The 17,958-nt window shown below is 41.6% G+C and overlaps 2 protein-coding genes across 4 annotated transcripts; both read right to left on the bottom strand.

Annotated features, from left to right (window-relative positions):
• Window positions 1-693: 693 nt before the first annotated feature.
• Window positions 694-8,218, bottom strand: fam76b (family with sequence similarity 76 member B). Its single transcript, XM_071916616.2, has 10 exons — window positions 7,723-8,218; window positions 5,654-5,718; window positions 5,472-5,526; window positions 5,150-5,305; window positions 4,866-5,050; window positions 4,618-4,668; window positions 4,406-4,483; window positions 4,114-4,249; window positions 3,907-4,008; window positions 694-1,844 (listed from the first exon to the last, which is right to left on the bottom strand). Exons 1-10 carry the CDS (start codon window positions 7,807-7,809, stop codon window positions 1,755-1,757), a joined length of 1,005 nt encoding a protein of 334 aa, XP_071772717.1. The 5' UTR covers window positions 7,810-8,218; the 3' UTR covers window positions 694-1,754.
• Window positions 8,219-10,040: 1,822 nt separating this feature from the next.
• Window positions 10,041-17,524, bottom strand: mtmr2 (myotubularin related protein 2). 3 transcript variants are annotated; one of them, XM_071916580.2, is made up of 16 exons: window positions 17,296-17,524; window positions 16,850-16,955; window positions 16,716-16,739; window positions 16,521-16,584; window positions 16,232-16,326; window positions 16,050-16,154; window positions 15,597-15,701; window positions 15,423-15,506; window positions 14,903-15,052; window positions 14,620-14,808; window positions 14,206-14,391; window positions 13,854-14,060; window positions 13,327-13,419; window positions 13,120-13,233; window positions 12,603-12,779; window positions 10,041-12,113 (listed from the first exon to the last, which is right to left on the bottom strand). In XM_071916580.2, exons 1-16 carry the CDS (start codon window positions 17,373-17,375, stop codon window positions 11,949-11,951), a joined length of 1,944 nt encoding a protein of 647 aa, XP_071772681.1. In that variant the 5' UTR covers window positions 17,376-17,524; the 3' UTR covers window positions 10,041-11,948. The 3 variants fall into 3 exon arrangements, with proteins under 3 accessions (XP_071772681.1, XP_071772682.1, XP_071772684.1); XM_071916581.2 differs by having other exon boundaries at window positions 16,850-16,952; XM_071916583.2 differs by having other exon boundaries at window positions 16,850-16,928.
• Between the last annotated feature and the right edge of the window lie 434 nt (window positions 17,525-17,958).

The following is a 17,958-nucleotide window of genomic DNA, read 5'->3' as shown; positions in this document are numbered from 1 at the left end:
CATATTTCATCAGTTAGCCAGGTAACTATGGAAAACATTTATTCTGTTCTTAGTGTTTCAAAAAGAAAATTGTCAGACCTATATTATTGGTTCTCATGGATGTCTTGTCGTACCTACCAGTGATCATTTATAAACGCATAAGTTATCTCATGGTCATTTTTAGAGTTCTCTAACATTTAATCCTGCCTTTTTTAATGTGATCACTAGACTGCATGATGATGATACAAACAGTATGTTTGAAAACAGTCAACAAAATAATCAGATGACTAGACCTCTACTAGCCTTGAAAGCATCTGTGCCTCAGTTCATCCCAGACTTTATCTGCTCCACAATACCATAGAAACAGTTTCTCTCGGTTAAGAAGCTGCAGTATAAAACCCAAAGTCAATATAATCTTGACTTTTATCTGGGTGGATTTTACCATTGTGCGCTCTTCAAGCCAAAATCTTTGCATTAACACTACAGTGTGTATAGTAAAAATATACTGTGTAATACTGTAGTAAATAAGCCAACATTATTTACTGTTGAAAACATGCACTCAGCTATTTTAAACTACAATTTTGTGCACAATAACCATGGAACAAAAACAGGTTAGAATGGTCCCTAAACAGTAAATAAGCAATATTAACATTCAAATACAGAGAACTCCTGCTTAATGCTTATAAAAAAACCAACACAATACCATTAGTTTAGCCAGTTTTAATAGTTTTAAAACATTGGGTTTGGAAAAAAGTACAAAAGTGATCCTGTACGCCACAGTATGAAACCAGCTCAATAATGCATGGTGAAAGGTGTGTTCCTTTAAAAAGCATATTCTACAGACGTGTTAATTTCAACTGGCCTTACCATACACATACTCACTAAAACAGATACAAGCAATAGTTTAAATACAATGGCTGACCCCAGCAATACCTTTACAAGTGATTCTTAAAAAACTAATTAAAAGAGGGGGAAAAAGAAGTCTAAAAGTACATTACAGTACATGAGACCACAATGCCAACCGGTATATGGCAGTAAAATCATGCAGTATTACAATCGTTCCACTAAAGAGAAACAGCGAAGCACTACAGCTGTCACACAGTGAGAAAGAGGGCAGCCTAGAGGTGTCTCTCCATCAAACAGCCTTTCAAAATGTTCATCGGTTGTTTTCAGATTGATACGGAGAGACTTCTCTACTGCTGGGCAGCAACTCTGCGGTCACCCTTCCCACGTTTGCATACATTGTAAAGTTGCGCAGGGTCTCCATTAAGGAGAGCTTGTCTTCCATACTCACGTCCATTTAGAAAAATATAACTAATTGCTATTGAAGAAAACCCCAAAATGTGGGAGATTCTCTGAGTATGTTGTGAGGAAACAAAAAGCTAAGAAATACAGTTGAATAAATAAATTGCATGACATCCATAGAAATCAAGTGGATACATGGAGTCGACAGAATGCTATCCACATATGCACACCATGCTTTTTTTTTTGGCCCGGCAGTGTTAAAACGAGGGCTTCATCCTCCACTCCTCCCAAAGTCACATCCCAGCCAGTGGCAAAGTCATCATAAAATATCTAAAAGATGTTGACATGTAGAGGATGGTTTCTCTTTGTTTGAGTCAACAGTTGATTTCCATGTACAACATGGTCTCTGGCTTTACCAATAAAGAACATAATCAATGTCGATGGCAATGATTGAGGAAACACAGGAGGGAGACTTTCACAGTGTTACAACAATGAAGCCACTCTTGTGTTGTTACCGGCTGGGCCTATTGTTAGGGTAAGAGCAGTGAACTTCCTGTCCGGTCAAACTTTTTCCCCTTGGAGAGGGCAGCCACTTGTTTCATCAGCTCTCTGTTCTTAGCCTGTGGAAATAAATGGTAAACAGAGTTAGAAATGACTATAATTGAGTGATACTTTCTCAGCAGTGCATCAGGGGAAGGATGTATGAAAACACTATGAGCAACGCTAACCACTTTGTATTGGCCAACTGCTCCACACACATTTACCTGAAATCTTAAATCACCACCACTATCAAACACAATTTGAATTCTGCAGTTGTAGACAGACTAGATGGCTGAAGGAAATTATAATTTCAAAGCATTCATTTATATTCATCACAAGATGCTGCCAGCTAACATGGGCTGGCTTTATCCAGTTAGATTGCTCAACACAAACTGGAACAGCTGGCAAATACATAGTGTTTAGTGCCATGGATGAACATATTACACATCAACCACAGAATTAGAATTATATTACAAAACGACAGCCTTAATGGTCAAGCTGGAAACTACTGAAGTCATTAGGACTGTATTCTAATCTAAGTCCACACACAGTTTGGCTCACACTGCAGGAAATTAATTTTAACACCAAAAGTGATATTTTGACCACGGGCTGCTCTTCAGCATGACAGCACATTTGTGTCTTAATGGTTTGGGACTTGGTCTGGCACCTGTCTAGAGGGCTTCTGGATGTGTATTTGATGACTTGGCATCAGCTGTCGAAGTTATATCAGTGTTTAAACTGTAGCTCTATACTTTAACCAATAGATTTTTATAGCACAAGTGTACTTGCAGGACATAACAGACACGGATCAATACTGTAAATCACACACAAATTTGGAAATTACACATGATCATGCTTTATTCTCATGTTATGGAATGGTTTTATTATATGGCCACTCTGTAATAGTCATGTATCCCTGGAAACTAAAATGCCCTCATAAGCTGTATTTGGGGATAGATTGGTTTTCAGGACAATGTGCGTAAAGTAACTGTTAACACAGGACATCTGCAATGTTAATGGCCAATTCACATGGGATAAGAGATCTCTAAATCATCTCCAAAATTACTGAGATGGGAGTGACAATCCAGCATGGCTGCAAAAGCAAAGAAAAGTTGTAACTGGACCAGAGTAGAGTCTTTGGGTCTGACCTCGACATCCGGATTGGTGTTGTTGTAGAAAAATGACAGAGTTAAAAAAAACAACTTTGGCTTGTGGGAATAGGGACCATGACAATCGCAGGGATGTCAATTCAGATGGGACTAGTTTCACCTGAGGTCAGTTGTACTGGGCATTTTAGAGGTAAAAGAAGCCGGGATTTGACTGGACACAGAGTCTGTAAAAATGACTGACACGGCAGATTTGGGCCGGACTAAAATTACAGACACTTTGGTATTGATTACATTACGCTTCCTCCCCCTGTAAAATGAATGCCGTCCGAATAGGGCCTAAGGACTGCATACTGCTTTGAGGAAAGGTTCAGGGTGTTGCCCTAGGCAACCTGTGGACCTTTCAAATAAAATAAGGTACTACTGTATACATTTCCTTTGCATTTCTACAATATTGAATGATACTAATCCACAGTTATGACACCAACAACTCATCTACAAGCCGTTTTATATGCTAGCGGTTTGTGACGTGAAGCTGCTTCTATATGACGACGACACACTGGATCACTTTCTTCATGGCACACATTTGCCTCTTATCCACTGTTACATTCAACTCATGAATGGGTAGCAGGGAATACTGCGTGAATCCACAGTTACCTTTGGGCTCCAGTGGGATTCATGACAGCATCGCTCGTCGACAAGGGATTCTGGTGACATTTCACCCTCTGGACTTTTTCCAAGCCAAAAATAAAAAATTCAGCACTGCAGACACTGAATTTCTTATTGATATTCTCCAATACGGGCAACTGTTGCTTTCTGACACCTCTTTAGTGGAATGGATGGATATGAGTGGTGTAGGTAACACTGTCATTGGACATTTGCTTTGTTTTGTAGATTTAAGCCCCACTAGGTTTACCCATAAGTCTTTGGGCAGCAGGTTCCAAGTACCAGCTTGCTTTGGCATGCATCACCTGTACTGATGGCTCATGAATGAGCATTTTCAGGACACGACACGTGTGCTTATGTTGTTTCTTACCTGTTGCTGTTCCATGGACTCTTTGTGCGCTTTCTCCATGTTGTTCATCTTCACTCTCATATTGGATTCCTGGTATTGAAAGTCTGCTTTGAGCTCTGTGAGCTAGGAGAGAAAGGCATAATCAATAAATCAACTCATTTCATGGAGCCATGAGTAATGCAGTTTTAATTAATTTGAGTTAGGGGTCAGGCGAGGCAGACAGTCTACCTTGCGATCCTTCTCTAGAATGGTCTGGTCCCTTTGCTGCAGGAGTCTCTTTAGTGACATTACTTCCTCCTTCAGCTGGCTGATGAGGATGAAGTTGTCCGTTCCGCCAGAATCCATAGACTGGGTGATGGAACTACTGTTGGGAGAAGAGGACATAGAGGAAGAGGACATGCGCAGTCAACCCATGTGAGCAAAAACTCTCTTTATATGCATCAAGCAACAAACAATATGAGGAAAGCCAGACTTGTGGTGTTGCTTATGTTTCACCAGACAACTGAAAACCCTCTCATACCTGTCCCCATTGGATGGCTTCATCTCCAGTTTTGGTTTCTTCTTTGGAGTCTCCTTCTGGATTGAAGACGATTTATGGCTGCAAAGAATATCAAACAGCAATGTACAACTTGGGCCCAAAAACTCCAGCCATCTACCATTTTCTGAAATACGCTGTACAGGTCAAATGAGAAGCTGAAGATGTGATTCTGAGAGAGGGAATTTTTGTCTTACCTCTGCTTCCACAGTCCCTGCTCCTGCTCTGGACTTAAGCTCCCACTCAGTCTGTAAAAGATAAGTTAGCCGTTAGTTGGCTACATCAGCAATACTACTCGTTTCAGTTCATACAGCACATCATTTTAGCAACTCCCTACAATGTTCTCTTCAAATTCTTTCACTTCCCTGCATTCAACATCAACAGTCTGACTAAGTAGCTGCAGAGATGAGCTGTGGGAGCAATGCGACACAACAGGAGGACCTACTTGTGGTGAGAGCTGCTGTGTCTGTGTTGGTGGTGGTGGTGGTGATGGTGCTGTCTGGAGTGGTGGTCTTTCTCGTTCAGGGAGGAGGAGTTGGAGGAGCCGAAGCCCTTCCTCTGCTCCTTGGTCTTCTGCAGGACACGGCGGTAGGACAGAGTGCAGAGCCAGCACAGCAGCTTCCCATCCACCTAAGACAACAGAGCGCTTGTTAGACCAACTTTACCCCGAGCGTGTGAAAGTGAGTCTGCGAGGGTATATACTATATGTGTGTATATATATATATATACCTTTCTCCTGCCTTCCTCCTTACGGTCAAAGGCGCATTGCTGTTTGCACTGCTCACAAGTCTGCGGAGGTCCATATTTCTTTTCTGAGTTAGTACAACGCTGGCACTTTGTCCCTATAAAAGCTGCAATGATGTTACAGTACTGGCAGGGTTTGGGCTGTAAGGGGAAGACAAAAGACCAAACATTAAAAGGGGAAAAAACTACTTCAACATAATCTGACTTGCAACGTATGTACTGAATACAACTGGAATCACCAAATACAACGGCATTTAAAACTTTCATGTAATGTTTAAAGAGAAAACAAGGGAAACATATCACTCACTGTCCCAAATTGTTTGACGTTCTGGGCACATTTCTTGCAGATTGTATTTGTTTTACTGTAAAGGGAAAATATCAGTCCATTACAGCAAAGACAAATGACACAAATGTAAAGAATGTCACCATACCTGGATAAATACAGGCTGAGATTCACTACTAGGTGCAGCCAGTGTCGACGAGTCTCACCTTTCCTGCTGAAACTCAGATCTGCAGTATGTGCACTTCACTATTGGATGTGCGATGCGACACTCCTATGGTAACAAAAGGAACAAATATTAGTGTTTTTTCTCATGAGCATCTGCTGACAACATTGACATGTAAATTGTGCAATTACATGTCCAATGGAGACACCAGAAACCAGCCGCCTTCACAAGTTGTTGTGCATTTCAGCACAACGTTGTAAAAAGTTTTTGTTTGTTGTGTCACAACCCTCGGCTATACTATCTATGTAAATATGAAGACCAAGACAATTTGGGTGTATGCAAGAGAGTAAATAATCCTGTTTATCCTGATATCTAGCTTATAAAAGATTAGGTAGCATGTGTTTTCCATCAGCTGTCAAAGGCAAAGGCAAAGTACCTGCTTTGACATTACTTGATTAGGGTGTGGCCAGTGCAACATGCTTCAAAGTTTCAACCCAGAGAGAGCAGTGCAGCAACGATTTTCTGCCCTATGTGATTTAATGTTAATTTACTTTTTGAAGATGGTGGTCTCCTAGTTTGACATTCAGTTCACTTGGCCCATCTCACAGTTCAATGTAGGCCTAGTTCTGCCCAGGACACAGGAGCTTTGAAGCTCATGTAGGCAGAGAATGCCAATGTATGATGTGATTTAAATAAAATAAAAATAAAAATCTAAGAGACTTTGAGTCAAGAGCGACACTGAGAGCACAGTGTAAGTGAGCAAGAGTTGTAATGAAAAGGAATGTGTACACGCCCTCATGTGTGATGAGGTTTTAAGTCGCTCAGCCCATAGTGTCTGCTCAAAACTGGTACATGCTAGAGAATACTAAAGCCTTTTTGTGGCTTTTTGCCAACTGTTTGGCCTTCCATTAGTGAAAATGAGTCATTGTTTATACACAAACTTAAAAAAGGTAGGGAGTATGGAGGACACCTTCCCTAAAACACAGGGAGCAGGGTTTAAGCCCCTGTGACATCAAGCATCCAGCCTGCTGAAGTGTCTTTGAGCAAGACCGTAAGTCCCTATCAGCTCCGGGTTTTGCAGCTGACCCTGTGCTTTAATGTTCCTGTAGAAAGAAAATTTCTCCTTCAACAGATCCCAAAAAGAAAAGAAAAGTCTCCAAAAGAGCCAGCAGGACATTTATAGAGTGATGCCACTGTCTGTTTTGGCAGTTCTCCACCTCCATTGCCATTTTGAAAGAAGCAACAGTGCAGATTGACAGTTGGAATAAAGGAAGGTGGGAACAGAAGGCTTGTTAGCAGAGACAAAGTATGGGTGGTAATCAAGCCTCCTACACTGTCCTTTCTTAAGCATGGCCAAAGGGGGCGACTTGAACTGCAGATTAACCCTGAAGTGATGTGCCATTAGTTCTGTGCGTAATTAAAATTTGCCCAGAACATGTTTTGCAAGGGGCACACATACAAATAGGCAACTAATGCCACTTTTCTCAATAATTCTGCTGGCCACATTCCTGATGGTTTCTGTGCATGTAATGGACGTGATGGTGCTATCTTGTAGAAAAATAATCGTTTCTTATATAATTTCCTGTTTTTGGCTTCAGTTTTAATAGCTATATGCTGTTAACTCATGCATCTATACAATCGTCTGTCCAGAAGAAAGGCAATTCGAGATTTGAAACACTGCAAGAGCAACAAGTTGGTATTTTTGACGAAACTTCAAAATTACTCATATATGCACAGTAATGGCAATTTCCACCAGGATATTGTCTTACAGCGTCTAATAGACAAATGCATAGATGTTCAGCCGATGAAAATATATGGCTTTAATGCGTTATTGCTCTTTAACAAATGGACAGCATGGCCTTGTGGCATTATCTAAACAAGGTTACCATCATAGCATTAGCGTTTCCAGGTTGGAAAGATAAAAGCTGTTACATAATCTGAAGCACGCAGACTACTGCCTGGCGGAATACCAACACATCCAAATATAGAGGACAGTCGGAAAAATCACCGCAGATTCCTTCATTCTGTGTGTTAAAGCCTAGGGTATGGGCAAGGTTTACTGACGAGCTGTGTCTTGTTGGCAGTCACCCGCACACACACACACTCCCAAACCTTGCACAGTTGCTGCCCCTGCGACAGTTCTTCGAAAGGGTACCGCTGGTTACACTTCGTACAGGCGTACAGAGCCGACGTTGCCATTCTTGCCCAACAAAAGTCACCGAGCTAAAACAGGCTAGCAGCGCCCAGCTACAAATTGGGTGGCTTAACGTTGCTATTTCCTTTCCAGCAGCGAGCTAATCAAGAGCTAAGAGCACACTGTGTCGGCAACTAACGTTAGCTAGCTAGCTAGCTAGTTAGCGTTAGGTAGCCCAGAAATAGCTTAGCTAGAGCGAGCTGGGTAGCAGGCGAAGAACAATAAACTCCAAATATCTATGATCTCCGTCTGTTGATGCGTTGGCGGACCAGAATGACTTGAGATCGATAGTTAGCTATGCTGGCATTTAAGTAATCAGTTACTACAAATGCGACTATTTATATTAAGTTTCCACTGTTCTTGCCAAGAAAGGTATTTTCCTGTTTTCCTTCTCTCTTTTTGTATCAACGCCGTCGTCATGTAACCGGAAGTGGCCCACGGCTCCAGAAGAAAGGAAAACCTATCGCGACACAACATCCGTCCGCGGGATTCACATTTTGAACGGCGCAGCCAATCACGGATCTGAATTCAAAGTTAACTTGTACTTGTACATAATTACAATTTATGACCTAGAAGAGTTTGTTTCCAAAGCGAGACATCTGGACCTAGTACTATCAAATCAAACTTTTCTAAATTCATACTCTATTTTACAAGCCAAATTTTGGAACATAAAACCCCTTCAAAATAATTGCTAGTTCCTAAAGTAACGGATAGAGTCGACAAATTGAAACCAGCCACAGTCAAATCTACAAGCAAATGGACGCTGGTGCTAATATCCCAGCCTGCTTACCTTGTGGACATTATTTTTTTAATTACTGAGTCATTAACTCTAGGGCACATATTTTTCAAACCAGAATCCTCTCTATTCTTTTGAAGCCTGTTAATTTTCAAATTTCAATGTTAACTGATAAAAGAATAAGCCATGCTTTCAAGAGAAACCTCCTACATTAAACACAGTTTGGAGGCTACAATCACTGTTTAACTGCAGTGTGATCTGACTATCTCTGGAGTTTCAATCCCTAGCCATATTGAATTGTTTACCTTTATCTCCAAAACCAGTTGGATCCACAGGGCCCTTGTACTCTTGCTCTATTTTGACTGATAAACAATTTATCTTTGTTTACGCTCCATTGCAGCTGCCAGGCCCTTCAGTACTTAAATTATTCCACCAGGTCTATCAGTCTTGGGAAAGACTCATACATTGCTCTGATGGAACTCTGAATCCCCAGTAGCTCCAGGGACACACCTGACCGTGACCTCTGACCTTTGTGTGGAGGGGTCAAAATTGGGTGATCAATCAAGTATCACATTATTATGGGGCTGTGTTGGGAATATACTGTACCTATTCTCATTAGTATCCTAACCCTAATTCTACTGTAACTGTCTTCTTTGCCAATAACCAGGGTGGGACGTGAAGCTCTACTGCACATGGGGCAGAGGGCAGACGGGTCAGGAGGCTTCTGGGGTGATCAGAGGCAAGGTGACGGGGTGAAGGCTACCTTTCACCTTGGCAGCATGGCGGTCCGCAGTACCAGTTCTGCAACTAAAGGTGACACGTCAAGATCCAGGCTGCAAATCTTTTATCTCTACATCGTTTATTTGGAAGTTTACCACCAATAGTTCACCTGCTTCCATGGCCAGTTCAGTGCAGCGATGCAGGTGATGAGCTGACAACATCATTTTCACATCTTTACCCTTCTCCTCATCTTCTCCTTGAGAAGTGAAGTAAAGCAGGTACTATCACAGTCAAGTCTTTATATTCATGCCTGTGAATCTACACCAAGAGCATTCTAGGATGCAAATCAGCTTTATGCTATTTGGTGTGATGATTAAAGGGGGCAGAAGTGCCAGATAGTGGGGGTTGGGAGGTTTTGGGAGGTTCTCAGAAGCATATCCAGCCTTTAGGAAAGTCACTGTCTTCCTGTTCCCATCAGAGGGCGCATGCATGGCCCTTTTCTTTTCTCCGCTGGCTCATATCCTTTGTCTTCTGGGCACCACTTATGTTTAAATTTGAAAGACATGTCTTTGCATGACTCCCTGGAATCACTTGCTAATTAACTAGCAACAAAGAAGCAGGTGTAGGCTTGATTTCTCATAAAAGCCTTGCTAGACCACAATGACAACCTGTGAAAAATCATAGAACATACATTTATGCCAAGAGTGTTTCCCCAACAACCTTTGTAGATGATCACAATGAAAAGAGCTGCACACCTTCACATACATTTGACTATAAGATTAAGACTTTTATTAATTTATCATTCTATTACATTTTTGCAGTTGTTTGACATTTTAGTAGTAGTAGTAATAGAAGACCAGCTGCTGCCTGCAGTACACTAATTGCTGAAAACAAGTTTTGAAGTAATGAAGTGCGTACGGCAGTGCAGTCTCCCTGATGCCTGAAAGATATTGCAAAAAATACATCTAATAAGAACTGTTTTGCATAAACTGTGAGGGAAAGTTGTCATGGTTTAACAAACAATTTTCAGTTTTCAAGGGAAAGAGCAATCTAATATTGCTGATAATAGAGATGTACCTTTTAAATAATAGGCATAAATGAAATGCAGAAAAGTAATATTTGGATAAGAAGCATGTTAAGGGGCAACGCATGTCTTAGAGCTGATTTATCAATGTGATGGATGACAATATCTGTGAAAAGGAGGACTTTAATTTTCATACTTCTAAGTCACACTTTTATTTTCCTTCATTCATAAAAGAAGGCACTCTTGATGATATATTTTAGGCTAAGATTTTAACTAAAGATATTTGCTACAAATGTCATTGGGCTTCTGCTTTCATTTCAACAACATACAGCTTCCCCATCAAACTCTACAAATGGACTAGAGTTTTGTGTTCACAATGCGCTGATATAACAAACCACACTCACTCCTAGTTGACTCCTGTCTTCGTTTCAAGTATTCACATAAGCAGAAGAAATACTGACTCATCACTGTATTAATGGTTTAACTTTAGCAACTAAAATTATGCACACCATTGTCTTGAGTATTATTCCAGCCATCTTTCAATACAAGGCACAGATATTAATTCACAATCATTATGATTCATTATCATTCATGCAGTGAAAAAACACCCAAAACAAATTAGTTGTGTAACTCCTGCTACCCATAAAATAAATGACATATTGTCTAATCCCAACTTTATTGAGCATGAGCAAGAAATGCTCACACATCAACATTTTGAGAAAATGACCATTAACTGGAACAAATGCACTATTGCCTATTCTGTGCAGCTCACTATTGCTTGAGAACATCTTCAATCACTATATGACTAAGAGACAGAGCGTGGCTGAGAATTATAAATACAAGTCTGGACTACAGGATAATAAATTATGTTAACGAGTTAGAAAAAGGAACCTTACAAAACTCAAATTATTCAATGAGAGGAATGTCGTACATAACACACTATGTATGCATATAAACAATCATACATATTTGGTCACAACATTCTGAATGCATCGACTTATGAAGTCCCCGTCCCTATTTTATTTTTTTTAAAGCGCCCAATTACTATTTTCTAACAGAAGAAGCAAAGTAACACTCAAGCCCTTTAGCTACATTCTCAATTCAATCCAAAGCCATTTAGTAGTTTCTAGTACTAGTGTTCTGACCTCAAAATATTTTTTGTATACATCTTCACAATTACTTTAATACCATGGCTTTCAAACAAATATCTATCACACCTTTGCAAAGTAGAGGAATGAACTGAATGTTCCTATAAAGTGTATAAGGCTTACTTCGATTTACCCGAGTAATATTTTAGTGTACTAATAACTTGAAAAACTATCAACACTGATTGTAGGTAGGCCGATATGCTAAAGCGTACTCATCTCATCAGGTTGCGTGTCCTCTCGACCCTGGAAGAGGAGTAGAGTATGGCTGTAGTCAAGTGGTCTGAGACACAGACGGTCCTGTTGCAAGCAGGCACTATAGGACCTCTGCTGTGTGAGATGCAAGGCCTGCAATCTGCTTCACCGGACTTTTGGTAGTGGCTTACTAAAGCAGTGTGTCACCCTAAGAGGGGGTTTGTCACACAAATCCTCCCTGGTGGGGCCTACTGGTTACTATGGGTATGGCACCTTCTCGGAGATGGGATTCAGCTTGTGGGCACATCCCTGGGTCAAGTCATGTCAAACAAAGGTCTGCACTGGGGTGATGGAGCGCGTGGGCGAGCCTGCCCGCTCTGAGGAAGAGGAAGCCGAGCGATTGGTCACCTCTCGCTGTAGCTCCTCCACCCTCTTCTGCAGCTCGGCACGCTTCGCCAGCAGCTCCTTGTAGCGCTGGTGCACAGGTTCCTGGAAAAATAAAGTAAAAAAAGACAAAAATGTGTTTTCCTATGATCCAGATAGTAAAGCTTAAAGCAATATTCTACTTAGTTTTAACATGGGAGTTATTTGGCACTTGACCATGAAAACCAGAATATAAACTAATCAACAAGATCAGATGCAGGTGGGAGTTTGTAGTGTTTGAATTTTTTTTTGTTGTTGTTTAATCTGTTCACAAACGTGTTAAATGTCAGTTTTCAGGCTATTTTTGTGGCCTCAGTCAAATGAATGGGAAGTATAAATCTGAACGCTATAAACTCGTCCAGCTGCATCTGATCTTGGTGATTAGTTTATATTCTGGTTTTCATGGCGGTCAAGTGCCAAATAACCCCAGACTAAGTGGAATATTGCTTTAATCACTACAATGGAGCAATAGTGGAGTGCAAACAATTTTCCAGGTAGGATATTGACATTAGGACACTCACACAGCTAATAAAGAAAGAGGCTGCTTTAACATACCTGAGGCCTCATGCGAGGGTTCCAACGGATGTAGTAGCCCACCCAAAGCTCCAGGTGACGTAAGCTGACGACAGGGAACAGCACATGGTTGGAGTAGTTCACATACAAAGGGTTGGAAAACTCCTCCAGCTGGCTGTTAATATAGGACCACAAGGACACCGTCCTCTTGGGAATCTCCTGTCAAAAAACAGAAAAGGTGTTGTGGTTATAACACTAATGTGCTGCAAATCTGCTTAACTGTATCAGACTCTCCACTCCACGCTGTCACTTCCCTAGTCAGTCTACTATTCTTCTCATTGTTCTGTTTTGCAGCGTCTTCAATGTTTTTGTATTTGGTTTATTGGGATTATGTACAGTTTCGTATGCTGTGCTGCAAGCCGAACTTCCCATGAGGGACAACAAAGTCTTGAACCTGAAATGATCATGCCAGACCATATATATTCTAAACTAATTCCCACTTTTGTGTCGGCAACCACAATTACACATTCAAAACACTTAGAAAAAAAGATGCTCTTACTTCCTTCACCCTCTGCTGTTCGCTGTTACACAAGAACGTCCCAAACAGGCAGCTGTACAGGTGGTCCAGGATGGTTACCAGGAAGTATTCATTGAACTCAAAGGCTGCTGGAAACTTAAGTCAAAACAGCTTCATTAATGTCCTAAAAAGATCAAGTTATGCTAAAGAATTTTTTTGTCCACCTCAGTGCCAGATATTATTGCTTACCTGGCGGGTCATTTGCCAAACACAGTCCATAAACTGAATAAAAACAGGTGAGCGATCTGCATCTGTATGGTTTTTATCACCGTGACCGATCCGCTGAGTGAAGGGAGGCAAGAAGAAAGGACAATCAGTGATGCAACTGGAAAAGTCAGACAAAAGGGGAAGAAAAGGAGTGAAGACCACAGATGTGATGGTTAAAGAAAAAGACAACTTATGTGCCTCACAGCAGGGATGCATGTCTGTTGCCCGCTCTGAAACTGAGGCAACATTCACTCTTTAAAATACCTGAAACAGCCATTTCCTCAACTCTAAACTATTGGTAATCATGAAGTACTTTCCATGACAACACTGTGTCCCAGTACAACACTACATCCAATTATATAACACTCAACAAGTGCCCACCTTTGACGACTTATGGGATTGTGGGAGACTTAACATGACCTTAGGCAGGACTTTTGGAAGCAGCATAATCATAATTATGGCCCAAAAGTTGTAATAGATATATAAAGGAAGTGTGAGAGCTCGTTTACCAGCTGGAAGCGGTGGCCAAAGCTCAGCCACTCCTTCTCCAGCAGCACCTCGAAGCCGCGAATGGTGCGGTAGTAACCGTCCAGCATTAGCATGGCCAAGGAGGTGAGCTGGGCTGTGCGGTCCCAGCCATCGCTGCAGTGCACCACTACTGATGTTTTCCCAGACTCCACCTTGTCTGCAATCCGCAGCGCTCCTGCCAAGATCAGCTACACACACACACACACACACACACACACACACACACACACACACACACACAACTTAGTCAAAAGGCTGGGAGTTAGCTCATCTTCATTTCGACCCTCATCCCTCTCCCAATTCACAATTACAGCGGTCCATCTTTGTGCTCACCTTGATGTGCTCAAGCCAATGAGTGGACTCAAGATTGGAGAGCCAATGGGATTCCTCGATGTTGGGGTAGACCACGTCCTTCAGCTTGCGGAGGGACTCCCTCATCACGTGGATATTATGAATATCCAAGAACACCAGCTCAGCGTTCTGATAAGCATCCTCACTTTCATATCCACCCCCTTTCATCTGGAAAAAATTAAGTGGAGATGGGACGGCCTGGTGTTAGAGAGACCGTTCCTCAACATGGATGACCCAAGTTCAAGCCCCGTGTCGGCAAGCATCCACCCTGCTGAAGTGTCCTAGGGCAAGACACTGAATCCCTACCAGTTACAGGGATCAAAGTATCACATCATATTGTAATAGCTTCTTCTAAATATGAATACAGAATAAATCATGTTAAAGAGATTAATAAACCTTGTTGGCAGCAGCGTTGACACTGGGCCTGGCATCAAAAATGAAGAGCTTATGGGACTGAGCGTTAGCGTCCATAATGGCCTGGAGGTACTTCTCGTCCTCTTTGCTCCGCTTGCCGTTCACCCCAACCATGGGCTGACTGCACCGGGTCACTGTAGCCTGGCTCTCTGGATGGATCCATGACAACACCTGTACAGGACAAGGAAGCGTCACCACGGACCGTCCCGCTAACCAGCTACATATGAGAGGATAATTACAGTGATGGTGAAGAAAGGTCACTTACAGGTACCCTCCCCTTGGCCCTGAAGGCAGCCACTCTCTTCACCTCTTCGTCTGGTATGTTGACAGGCACCACGAGGGTTGATGGGTAGGTGTCGCACAGCTCATAGTGGTCATTTACTTTTGTCATCCTCCAGCTTTCATTGGGTATACCCTTCCAAAAAACACACATGCAACCAATGTCACAGCTTTCTGTAACATTTAAAGGATTCACATGGATTCACACGTTACTTCAAGACATTTTGCTTTGAAAGAGTAATTATCCGCCTGAAAAAAGTCTGTGTGGAATAAGCTAGCTTTATCATTCCACTATTCGTCCCACAAATTAGTTGGAACTACTCATAACAAGCTAGTTTGGTCTCCGCTACAAGGCTGTTTTCAAAATTTTGGTTAATTACATAAAATGCAAGACATCAAACACATTTTATTCTATCTAAAAAGGTAAAATCTAATGACAATTTGGAAAATGAGGCTAACTTTCACCAACACAGGAGGAATCAGTTGGATCATGTCATTTTAAATACCTGTCTCTTGTATTCAGAGAGAGGGTCATACACCTTCCATCCATTTTCAGGAAAGACTTGCCCATATTCAAAGGAAAAGATTTGCTAGGGAGAAGAAGAGAGAAAATCATCAGTTGGTCTTTAGTGCAGAGCTACACAGTCAGAAACAGTGGCAGAGACTGTTGACTCACTCACCAGCCCATTGGAAACAGGAAACGCAAATTTCATCAGGATTTCAAAAATGGACTTCCTGAGTGAGTCGTCCATCTGCTTGTGTGCAAACCGCAGATTACGCATATCCTGGAGATAGGGAGATCATGGTCAGGTCATGTATGTAAATATGCAGGGATTTGCCAGTTTGCAACGCAAGTAGTGTCCTTACTGCTGTCAGAGTTATGATCTACTGTGTGGACATAACGCTTGTTCACACGCTCAGTTTCACAATGACTGTGATTTATGACACTGTTGCGTACACTGTGCTTTATGAATCTCAGAGAATCTGTGCATACCCGTTTCCCTCTCTGTGTGCAGACAGCTATTTAGCGTTGAATCTAAGCAAAGGTTTATACTACTGGCCCCTGGTGTTGTAACTTAGCCTCCAAGTCAAACAACTGTGGTTATTCCAGACCATTTCTATGGCTTTCCCACCTTGCAAACCAGTCCATAGGACACGTCACCACGGCTCGATGCACTTCCAATCTTTTCCACACGACTCACCACCCCAAGGGGCAGGTCCAGCACAAATGCTGGCTCCTAGAAATCAGTAACACATTAATAAAACCAAAATACATCTTCTAAATATTCAGTTTCTTTAAAATCAGCAAGCATACCCTGTCCATGCATTTGAAGAAAAGCCTGTAGTTGGTGACAGTCAGCGTTCCTCTCAGTGGTCCAGTGAAAGGACAGAAATAAGTGACATCTTTGGCTGTGAAACAAAACAAAACAAACATGTCTCAATTTAACCACTATGAGTGGTTACTCACTATTTAAATAAAGCACTATTAAAATAACAACGCAACAAATGCAAATTGCTTTAATCATGGATATGGAGGATGGATATACACACATGCCATTTTGTTTATATGTTTGATAGCTGACTGCAGCAATGAGAAAACCTACCCATGTCTTGCACAGTTTCATTTGGAAGCAACTGTGGTTCCTCTTTGACTGAATCTCTAAGCACCTGTTGGATACATTTGACACAACTTAGACTTGGAGACTTGATGTGTGGCTACACCAGACTAGTTACAGCTTCACCATAAAACATCATTCAAGGACAGGTAGCATTTTCTTTGTGATTAGCAGACGACATACCTTGGCAGGAGCTTTGGGCCTAACCTGAAGGGGGGGGAGAGGAAGAGAGTCGTGCATTAGTCATCATCATAGTGGCTTTGATGAAGCACAGCTAACGTTAATGCAGCAGATTACACTACAGACAGGCTACTGACCCTCAGCTCAGGAGACAGCTCTGTAGAGGTGGACACGGAGTCAGAGGACATTGCAGAGGGTGGCTTGGCCTGGGCAGACCTATCAGACCGAGACGTGGAAGTGCTGCTAAAAATAACATCACATTGGCATAAAGAAACGGTTGTTTTGAATAGGAGTTACCATAGCTATACTTTCTGCCACTTTTCCACCGCATTACGCTATGGTGTTTTTCTCCTTTTTTGGGAGAACCTGTAAGTTAAGTTACTGTCAACATCACCAGACACCCGCTAGCTAAGTTGTTTCAACGTTAACGTTCCGTGACAGCTAGTAAAAGCCAGCGTTGAATGGTTACACCAAATGTCACATTAAATTTAGACATACTGATCGACTGACTCGTTCATATATTCATCAATAACCTCCTCTCGTTAATTTGTAAATGTAGCTAGCTTAAAAAGCGTGGAGTTACCTGGACAATGAATCAACACTTGGCTGTCTGGAAGAGGAGCGCTTCGAGCCCAAACTGTCGACGCTTCCGCTCTTCTCCATGTTCTGCTTGTAAAAGTATTTGAATATTGAGTAGTGTGAATTCAAAGTATGAGAAGGAAATTCTGGATACCCACTGGTGAATGCTTTAAATCAGTTCTCGGACTAAAGTTAATCCCCACAAAGAATAGGAAGCTGCCATCTTTTCCCAGCCTCCCTAGCCGTGGTCACAACAATGAGTTGATTGGAGATGGCGCCCCCTGCCGTCTCAAGCGTCATCTTATGGCATGCTGCCTTCAAAGACAATCGTAAATACAATAAATCAATGCATTAAAGTGCCTTTGTTCCGAAATGACAGATAATAAAAGTAGTCGTTTTTGGTGGATGTTTTACTTTAGAAATCAAACTACTTGCTGTTTAATTAATTTATTTGATAAATCTTGTGTACATAATTTTTTTCCATCACTTGGATTCCATGCTCCTTGTCCCTTAAACGTTACATCTCGGTAACTCGTTATTATAGTAAATTCTAGTAGAAAAACTAGTGAAACTAGAAGTGAGCACATGCAAAACATCGTGAAGTTGTTAAAATATCGTACATAATTAGAAACATTTTTAAGATGTTAGATTATTTTGATATTACTGC

The sequence above is a fragment of the Centroberyx gerrardi genome, chromosome 11 (assembly GCF_048128805.1).
Source record: "Centroberyx gerrardi isolate f3 chromosome 11, fCenGer3.hap1.cur.20231027, whole genome shotgun sequence".
In the NCBI taxonomy this organism is placed as follows: Eukaryota; Metazoa; Chordata; class Actinopteri; order Beryciformes; family Berycidae; genus Centroberyx; species Centroberyx gerrardi.
The sequence above is the reverse complement of the archived record's forward strand: the minus strand, read 5'-3'. Positions and strand labels throughout refer to the sequence as shown.